At 56.2% G+C, this 8,817-nt stretch overlaps 2 protein-coding genes across 4 annotated transcripts; both read right to left on the reverse strand.

Moving 5' to 3' along the window:
* Positions 1 to 328: 328 nt before the first annotated feature.
* On the reverse strand, positions 329 to 3,551 carry ATP6V0B (ATPase H+ transporting V0 subunit b). The gene is made up of 8 exons (XM_004314158.4): positions 3,400 to 3,551; positions 2,661 to 2,709; positions 2,356 to 2,439; positions 2,151 to 2,228; positions 1,868 to 1,937; positions 1,697 to 1,748; positions 1,286 to 1,476; positions 329 to 619 (listed from the first exon to the last, which is right to left on the reverse strand). The coding sequence occupies exons 1-8, from the start codon at positions 3,464 to 3,466 to the stop codon at positions 593 to 595; spliced, it is 618 nt and encodes a 205-aa protein (XP_004314206.2). The 5' UTR covers positions 3,467 to 3,551; the 3' UTR covers positions 329 to 592.
* Positions 3,552 to 5,183: 1,632 nt separating this feature from the next.
* On the reverse strand, positions 5,184 to 8,544 carry DPH2 (diphthamide biosynthesis 2). 3 transcript variants are annotated; one of them, XM_019937948.3, is made up of 6 exons: positions 8,112 to 8,539; positions 7,826 to 7,938; positions 7,341 to 7,564; positions 6,459 to 7,142; positions 6,189 to 6,365; positions 5,184 to 6,107 (listed from the first exon to the last, which is right to left on the reverse strand). In XM_019937948.3, the coding sequence occupies exons 1-6, from the start codon at positions 8,256 to 8,258 to the stop codon at positions 5,983 to 5,985; spliced, it is 1,470 nt and encodes a 489-aa protein (XP_019793507.1). In that variant the 5' UTR covers positions 8,259 to 8,539; the 3' UTR covers positions 5,184 to 5,982. The 3 variants fall into 3 exon arrangements, with proteins under 3 accessions (XP_019793507.1, XP_019793510.1, XP_019793508.1); XM_019937951.3 differs by lacking the exon at positions 7,341 to 7,564 and having other exon boundaries at positions 8,112 to 8,544; XM_019937949.3 differs by lacking the exon at positions 7,826 to 7,938 and having other exon boundaries at positions 8,112 to 8,540.
* Positions 8,545 to 8,817: the final 273 nt, after the last annotated feature.

An 8,817-nucleotide genomic window follows, 5' to 3' on the forward strand; every position in this document is an offset into this window, starting at 1 on the left:
AGGGTAGAGCCAGGTAAGCATGTGGCTAACTGAGGCTGGGCTGACCAGAGCCCTGAAGGCATGGAACTAGGACACCTCCCTTCCCCACACAAACACATGGGCCCATATACCTAGACCCCCCCCTTCCCTTCAATAAAGATGTTCAGAGCTACAGAGTCCTCAGCCCAGCACACTCTCCTTCCAACCCAGGAGCCATGGTTGTCCACAGCAGTAACAGTGTATATGAGTCGGAAAGTTGGCAAGAAGCTGGCATGAAGTTGAGAACTACAGGCCTGTTTACCCTTCCTCTGTGAAAGGAGGTGGCGAAGAAAGGCAAGAGAAGCAGCACTGACCCAGACAAATACCATGTTTATTTCACAAACACTGGGAAGATGGGTTGGAGGTGGAGGTGGGACACGGGTGCCAAGTTGCACACAGTCAACAGCAGCCCACTCCCCACACTGCGGATCCAGCCAGGCAGTGCCTCAGAAGTGAGTGCAGGGAGGGCCCTGAACACCAAGCCCCCTGAAAGCCTAAGGGGCACAGCTCCAGCTGTCCTGGGAAAACCACAAATAAATAAAGAGTGGGGCACGGCCCCGCCCACGCAGATCATCTAATCACCCATCTTCACTCTGGAGGTCTGCAAAAGAAGTACAGGAGAAATCAGTCAGGGACAGAGAAACAGATTAGACAATGACAAATGACAGATGCTCAGACCCATGGCAGGATGGACAGACCACAACAGATGGATGATTAGACCAGGATGGACATGTTGTGACAAACACAGTGAACAGGGACACAGAGACAACTACAGAGTTCAACTGTGGGACAGACAAGACAGAGAGAAGTGGCATATGGACAGTGCCAGTCACCAAGTCAACCCAGTCAGGCGCCCACAGTCACACTCAGACACTCAGGCTGATCCTTAATCACACACCCCCCCATGTGCTGTGCTACTGACATCACAGTCAAACACACCAAGACGGACTGAGACAGACGCATCCCAACCTGGTCTAGACTACAAAGACAGCGAGGAAGAGACAAAATAACAGAACAAGAAAGAGAAGCTAAATCTTTTGTATATAGACACAACAGACAAAAAAAGACAGTTGTCAGTGATACCACACTGAAGACAAAAATAAATGGAGAACTTCAAAAGGGGAAAACCAAAAGATGGGAACTAGGTGGTGGAAACTATTTAAGAGGTTCTTATGGTTACAGGTGTAGACGGAAGCACTGCGGCTCCAGAAGAAGGGTGAGGCTGGGTTGGGGACAAGAATAGAGGCTTCCCAGGGGGATTCAGCACCTGAAGGATCGCAACGATGACCCCAAAGAGGCCGATGGCACTGCCAAAGATCTCCACGATGAGAATCTTCACAAAGAGGCTGGGGTTCTGTGCATCAGCCAAGGCGGCACCACTGCCCACGATGCCCACGCACACTCCACAGAAGAGGTTAGACAGGCCCACCGTGAGGCCAGCCCCAAACATGGAGTAACCTGGAGGGACGGAAGGGGAACACTGAGGCCAAGCCAGACACAAGGAGACATGAGGGCAAGGGATTCAACATGGAATAATGGGGCCAGCCACCACCCCAACTCTACAAAGCAGCCCAACGTAGGTGAGAGAATATCAAAATGAAGAATCTAAGCTGGGGTGCACACTGCAGGGGGAAGCAGCTGTGAAGCCCCAACTTTTTGCCTTCACATACCCACCTACCTGCATGGTAGTTTCGATGGCCAATGGCCTTGGGGTCAGTAGCACTGAAAGGCTGAGGGAAGCAGAGAAATAATCAGAAATCACCCCCTACTCCACTCCCCCTCCTCCACCATCACTAAGCAATATATAAACACACTGGAATAGATGCCCACCCCACCTAGTCCTCCATACCTCAGCCATGTTGCTAATGACAATCGCCATGATGATGCCATAGATGGCCACAGCCTCACAGAAGATGATGCTGGTAGTGGTAGCAGGGGATTAGGGGGTCGAGAGGAGAAAGAGTTGAGAAAGGAACCAACCTTCCTCCCTGAAGAGTCTCCAGCCACCTCTCCCCCACTGACATCCGACCCCAGCAGGAGGCTTGTCAGGAGCAGCACGTCAGGCAGGTCAAACGCACAGGCAGCTACCAATGCAGCTGGCTCTGACAACCTTACAAGGGTCCTACACTTACCTGACCAGGTTCTTGGTCTTAATCCTGGGGGCCTTCACCCCTCCCCCAATGATGGAAGAGCCAGTGATATAGATGCCCCTGGTGGACGGATAAGAAACCAATGAGCAGAGCCCAATCCTGTCATTGCCCCCAAGATGACTAAGAACCCAGTGACACCACTTGCTATGATTCAGCCCCTCCCCTGACCCATGACCCCAACACTTACCATGCTGCCCCAACCACAGACAGAGAGATAGCTAGGCCAATTCCCAGGTTTGACCACATGAAGGGGGAAGTCTCCGTCAGGAACCTGGTGTGTAGACGGCGGAAGACAATTCAGCCGTGGTGGAGAAGTGGGCACAAAATCCACCCCCTCCCCAACACCCCCAGTCCTCGATGCTGAGACAAAACACTTCATGTTTCCCAAAGGTCCCCGTCCCAGACAGCTGGGGGGGTGGGGTGGGGTGCGGTAGGGATCGGATCAGAGAGGGCAGGCTGCAAAGAAGCTCCTAGGGGAAACCTCTCCCTTACCATGCCACATCAAAGCGGAAGCCCAAGTCAAAAATGGTGTAGCAGATTCCTGCAGCAGTGAGAAAAACGGGGGTTAGGGGCTGCTCTCTAGAGAGAAGTGCCACAACTTAGGCAAGAAGTTACTGCCCAGCTGATGGGCCACCTTCCCAAAAGGTCTGCCTACACCTAAGTCAAGGGAGAGTCCTCTGGCTGGCCCCACGCAAAAGCACAGCTGCCTATACAAATGCCTCTACTCAGACCTCCATTTTCTGCCACTCCTTCAGGAACATATCCCCTCTGTGACACCACCTCCCTGACCCAAACCCGTCAAGAGGAGCCACCGGCAGGCCTGAATACCCTGGAGGAGGGGAGGGAGCAAGAGCTCTGGCCAGGCCCCACCAGATGCAGCCAGCCCAATCCGAGCCGCTGTTTACCCCACACGCTGTGCGTGTGGGGGGAGAGCAAGACTACCGGGAAAAGAGGAACTGGAGCAGCCGGCTCGTGACCCAAGCAGGCCGGTCAAGAGCAAGAGAGGGACGACAGCAGGGAGCGAGGGAAGGGGGCGGCAGTGACAGAAACGGACAAGGGCTGCGCTCGCGGTCCCCAGCGAGCCCCGCCCGCGCCCCTCCCCAAGCAGCTGGAGATACGGGTCTCCTCCCCGCGCCGGGGCCCAGTATTCCCAAGCCTCCGCTTCCCCGCTGGGCTCCAGTCGGGCTAGCTCGGCCCGATGCCGGCCCCGCCCGCCAGGGCCCGGCCTCACCCACGACGAGCAGGCAGGCCCAGAAGGCCACGAAGACCCCGGAGTAGAGCAGCACTAGCCCAGTCATGGCGGCAACGACGGCGGGTCTCGGGTCGGGGGCGGGGTGGGGGGCCGGAGCTCAAACCTCGTCCCGGCGTCCGCCGTCCGCCCCGCAGTGTCACCTGACTCACCCACGTGACGCGCCGGCGCCACGTGACCACACGCCAGGCCTGGCGCCCCGGCGCCGCCGGTCTAGAACTTGGTGATGCCGGAAGTGCGACGCAGAGGATTGTGGTGGTTGTAGTCTCGCACGCCTGAGGGCCTCGGATGCCCTTCTTACTCAGTACCTCGACTCCTTGCCTGGCCGGTCAGTCTCGCGTCCGACCAAGCTCGCTCCTTCTGCGCCCCGACACTCCGTCCTGCTCCGGCCACCAGCCCTACTTTCCTGCTCGCCGCCGCCCTAGCTTAGTCTCCAAGCCAGTGCTGATTTCGCAGGCCTCCCCACGACCGTCCCACCCAGTTCCGCGAGGGTGTCCGCTCCGTCCCTTACTGAGCTCATGCTGTTTCCTTTGCCTGAAGCACGCTTCTTCGTGCTCACCCCATGGCCCAGCCAACACTTACTGGTCTTGGGATACCATTCCCCCAGGAAGGGTTCCCTAACCAGAGGCAGGGGAGTGCGCCCGCTCTGGGCTCCCCCGCCGCCCTGGCGATCATTATGAAAGCAAGATCATGTCACTCTCTTTGAAATACCTCGGAGGCACCCATTTCCCTCGGAATAAAAGCCATAGTCCTTAAAATGGCCTACTAGGCCTCTACTGTTGCGCCTCCCCATGCCTCTTACCCGACTTCATCTCCTAATACTTCCCCACTAACTCCCTCCTCTGACTGCACTGGCCTCCTGGCTGTTCCTTGAACACACCGGTCACACCCTCAACGCGTTGCACTTGCACTTGTTCCCTCTGCTTCTCCAAATTATCCGCGTGGTTCATTCCTAACTTCCTTCAGCCTTTGCTCACCTTCAAAAGGCCTTCTCTGACCATCCTGTTTAATACTGCAGCCCCTTCTCTTGCACTCCTTCCCAGCTTTACCATAGCCCTTATCATCATTCTGCATACTAAGTGTTCTGTGTCTACCGCCCCCACCACGAGAATGTAAGCACCATGAAAGGATTCCTGAGCTCACTGCTGGATCTCCAGTGCCTGGCACACAGTGGGTGCTCAATACATATCTGTAGAATACATGATTGGTGCCCACCTTGTCCCAGTTACCATGGTCGGTTTACAGAACTGCCTCTACTAGCAGACTGGGCAATCCCTGAGGGCAGAAATCACATCTCCCTGTTCACCTGCTTCTTCAACACGCTGGACAACGCCAATATGCCGAGATTCTCGGCAAATGTGGGGAATTAAGAGGTGAGTCATTTCATTTCACCCCTCTGAACCTTTACGGTCCAGCAACTCCACTTTGCTTGAAGCACCCACAATGCTGGTTTACGCCTGTTTTAGCATGGTGTACCCTTTGCCCAAATGTCTTTTTCACCTCACTTCTGATTTTTTTTTTCCCCCCCTCCAAGCGATCCAGCTTAGGTAACACTCCCTCTGAGAAGCCTCTTCTGGGCTCCAGCTGCCCCTGGGGGCTTCCCTACTCATAAAGAATATTGCTTCACCATGTGGCAATTGCCTGTTTAACTGCCTCTCTTCCCAGACACACTGTGAGGACAGGAATTCAGTCAAATACAATTCAGATCTCAACCCACAGGACCTGTGCAGGACCTGCGGTATTTGATGAATAAAAAGAAACAAGGAGAAAAATTATCTGGTTTATTCAAATTTCTGTGATCTCCCTGAGAAACTAATTGGAGTCAGTGTAGACCAGCACTGCCCGACAGAACTTTTTGCAATGATGGAAATGTCTTATAGCTGCACTGTCCTCTCATGTGGCTATCTGAGCACTGAAATGTGATTAGTGTGATTGAGAAACTCAATTTTTAATCTTACTTAATTCAAATTTATGTTTGAACAGCCACATGTGGCCACTGTGTTGGACAGCATAGGTGCAGACCAGTGGTTCTCAACTGGGGACGCTTTTGCCCCCATAGGGGACATTTGCCAACATCTGGAGACATTTCTGGTCATCACAACTGGGGAGGGGCGTGCTACCGGAACCTACTGGGCAGAAACCAGAGATGATGCTAAATATCCTACAATGCCCAGGACAGCCCCTCACAACAAATAATTATCTGGCCCAAAGTGTCAATAGTGCCAAGATTGAGAAACCATGGTCTAAACCATTTAGCACCTGCCTTTAACAAAGGCAGACCCTCAACTGTCTTGTGCTGTTGTTCCCAGGAGAACAGGTGGCCCAGAAGGCTTCAGGGAAGACCCAAAGCTGTTTCCGCATCAGTCAAACAACAGATATTTACCAAGCCAATATGTGCTAAGCCTTGTGCCAGCGCCAGGACAGGGCAGGAAGAGCTGAATCCTATCCCCAGTGAGGGGCTGCCCCAGTGACAGGCTCCTTCAAGGATCCTGGCAGAAGAGTGGGGTTGGTGCAGGGAGCACTAAAGGTCTTCAAGTCCACCTGTGGCTCTGGCCCCACATGGTATCAGCTGCTTCCCTCATCCTCGTAGGCGATGGCAATCCCTCGTCTTCCGGTCACAGCTGCAGTCACCGGCGTCTGACCCAGGCGGGGTTGCAGTCCCTGCCAGCTCCGGGAACTAAGGAATGAGGCTGCAGAGGGAGGGGATTGAGGCTGAGTGGCCTGAACATAGGGGAAGAATTCAGATGGGAGTGGAGATTTGCCACACTCACCTGCAGGGCTGCTCTCAGCCAGCTCCAGCTGGGGCCTCGGGGTTAGGGCTGAGCATCCAGGATCAGTTGATGGCTTCCAGGCAGGTGGGGGTCGGAGGTCCCCAGTAATGAGTGACACATCTGGGGTGTCCCACAGCTCCGAGTCAGGTGGAGGGAGGGGCACGTGGAAGGGAGAGCCTGGAAGGGAGGGAGGGAGAAAGCGGATCCATCCTGGCCCCCCAACTCCATGCCCCAAGCATTTTTAGCCTAGGTAGTGCCCCCACCACTCACCAGGCAGTAAGTCCGCGTAATGTGTGAGGTGGGGAGCCAGGCCTGGAGGTGGCCATGCAGGGTTGCAGGCAGCCTCCAGCTCACACGGTGCCAATACAGGCCGGAAGAAGCTTCCAGAAGGCTGGGTGGCTAGGGCACCCAGAGGACAGGCCAACAGCACAAAGACATCCACCTCAGGGAAGTTGGCAAGCTTGGCAGGCGTGGGTCGCCCCAGGGCCAACACGTAGCTACGCTTGCCAGCAGCCTGTGTCAGGTTCCGCAAGTGTGCCAGTGCCTCACGGTGTCGGGCCACACCCAACGTGCCCGCCAGCAGCCCCACCACACGGGCATCTCTGGCCCTCTCTACCAGATAGTGTCTACGTGCTCTTAGCCGCCAAGCCCGGGCACCTTCATCCTGAGTCCGCCCTGTGTCTGGGCAGCAGGAGGAGAAGGGCCGCCCTGGTGCCCAGCCCAAGAGCAGTCGGCTCAGGTCTGGGTCAAGGTCAGGGTCAGAGATGGCCTCAGAGCCCCCCACATAGAAGGCACCATACTCTTCCAAACACCTCCCTGGAGCCAGGGGGAAGCGGCGCCCAAAACGCTCCAGGGGCTCAGGATCTGGATTGAGGGAGCCCACTGGCAGGGGAAGAGCTGGGCTGGAGACAAGCAGGTCCAGGTACCGTGGGCGCAGAAGGGTGGCCAAGGCCTCTGGAAGAAGGAGGTGGTGTCAGGGTTGGGGTCTGGTAAAGCAGGATCCCCCTCATCCCCAGGAGACTGAATGGGAACCAAAAGCAGAGGCTGGGGTCAAACCCATATTAAGAACTCCATGGGAGTGTACTGACATGGAGAAACTAAGGCACAAACTGGTCAGCCCACCCTTCCTGCATGCAAAGGCAATACCCTCACCCAGGGCGTGGGCACAGGCCGGCTCACTCAGCAGCACCACAGGCGCTGTGGGGTCTGGGTTCTGGGCCTCGAAGGCCTTAGCGCAGAGCTCCAAGGCCACAGATCGCTGACCAAGGACGAAGGCAATGGGCAGTGGGCGGGCAGGAGGGCTTAAGCAGGCAGGGCCAAAATGTACAAGGGCCTGAGCTCCAGCTTGCTCAGCACCCAGTACATCCACACAGCAGCTGCAGAGGAGACACCATTAGTGAGAGGGGTTCTCATCGAGAAAAGCGTTGCCGTCATCAATGGAAAATGTGGTCAATGAAGAATATGACGTTATGAAAAGAAGACACCGTCACTGAGAAGAGCTAGTATCAGGAGAGGAAACATCACCATCAGGGAGAAACGCAACCATCGGGGTCAGACACTGTCATAGAGGGGAAATGCCATGAGCCCTGGATCCCTAGACCTACCCCACCCTCTATCGGCAAGCTCCAAGTTCACACCTGCCATAGGCTGTGTCTCCCAGAATGAACACCTTCGACCCTGTGGCCTCCTCCAGTCGTGCAGCCACGGCCCCAGCATCTCCCAATAGCTGATCAGGGAACTGCAAGGCCACCTGTACGCATAAACCATGGAGTCAGGAACAGCCTCTCCTCTTCAAGGGAAACCTTCCGGGAGTCCCTACCTAACCTTCAAAGTCCCTCCTCCCAGAGAAGCATCTTCCCTCATTCCCATCCTCACAAAATCACCCAAGATCCCGATCCTCTGGGCCACCCATCCGCTCCTCACCCGTTGACACCCCAGGTCACGGACAAATCCAACGACTCGCTCCAGCTCATACACTCGGTCCAGGTCCCCAAGAGGAGTGCGCAGCCCGGCAGCGCCCGCCTCTAGATGCAGCGCCGCCTCCGCGGGGCTGCTGAATGTAGACTCCATAGCGGGAGGCAGCGGGGACCTCCCTCAATTAGCTTCAGGCCCCGCCTTCTCAAAAACGGCCCTCATAGTGTCGCTTGGTGGGCGGGCGGGGTGGGGGGTGGGGGGAGGGAGTGGGGCGGAGGGAGTGGTGTCGGGGGGGAGTCAGTCAGCCCGCAGCCGTTGGGCCAGGACCCGACCCATCCGAACTCCCGTTTCTCCGCTACACGTGGGCCTCCCAGGGAGATTACTTCCGGGTGCTTGAGGCGGGGCTGATGGCAACTTCACCCATCTAAAAATCAGCACGGCTCCCGCCCTCCAGCCCACACAGAACCAATAGTCGGCCTCCCAGCCCGAAGCCAATCGGAAGTGGCTCAGAGGAGGCGCGGAGCCTTGTGGGTGTTGCAGTTCTCCTGGCCCACCTCTCCAGGCGCTGGTCTTCCGGTTCAGCCGCCAAGCGCCCTCAGAGACACCGACTCCCTGAAAATAACTACTCCAGTTTGAGCAGTTCCTATCCGCCTACACTGTTAAGCACTTCCCCTGCACTCTCAGCTGGGAGGTGATAGATAATTAGGCATTGCAT

This window comes from Tursiops truncatus, chromosome 1 (genome assembly GCF_011762595.2).
Source record: "Tursiops truncatus isolate mTurTru1 chromosome 1, mTurTru1.mat.Y, whole genome shotgun sequence".
Taxonomy (NCBI): domain Eukaryota; kingdom Metazoa; phylum Chordata; class Mammalia; order Artiodactyla; family Delphinidae; genus Tursiops; species Tursiops truncatus.

Coding starts and splice junctions, on each gene's coding strand:
- ATP6V0B (XM_004314158.4), bottom strand. CDS start 3,466: ATGACTGGGCTAGTGCTGCTCTACTCCGGGGTCTTCGTGGCCTTCTGG. Junction 1,749..1,867: donor TCATTAGCAACATGGCTGAG/GTATGGAGGACT, acceptor TGCTTCCCTCAG/CCTTTCAGTGCTACTGACCC. Junction 1,477..1,696: donor CCATCGAAACTACCATGCAG/GTAGGTGGGTAT, acceptor CCGTCCCTCCAG/GTTACTCCATGTTTGGGGCT.
- DPH2 (XM_019937948.3), bottom strand. CDS start 8,258: ATGGAGTCTACATTCAGCAGCCCCGCGGAGGCGGCGCTGCATCTAGAG. Junction 7,143..7,340: donor GGCCTGTGCCCACGCCCTGG/GTGAGGGTATTG, acceptor TCCTTCTTCCAG/AGGCCTTGGCCACCCTTCTG. Junction 6,366..6,458: donor TTACGCGGACTTACTGCCTG/GTGAGTGGTGGG, acceptor CCTCCCTTCCAG/GCTCTCCCTTCCACGTGCCC.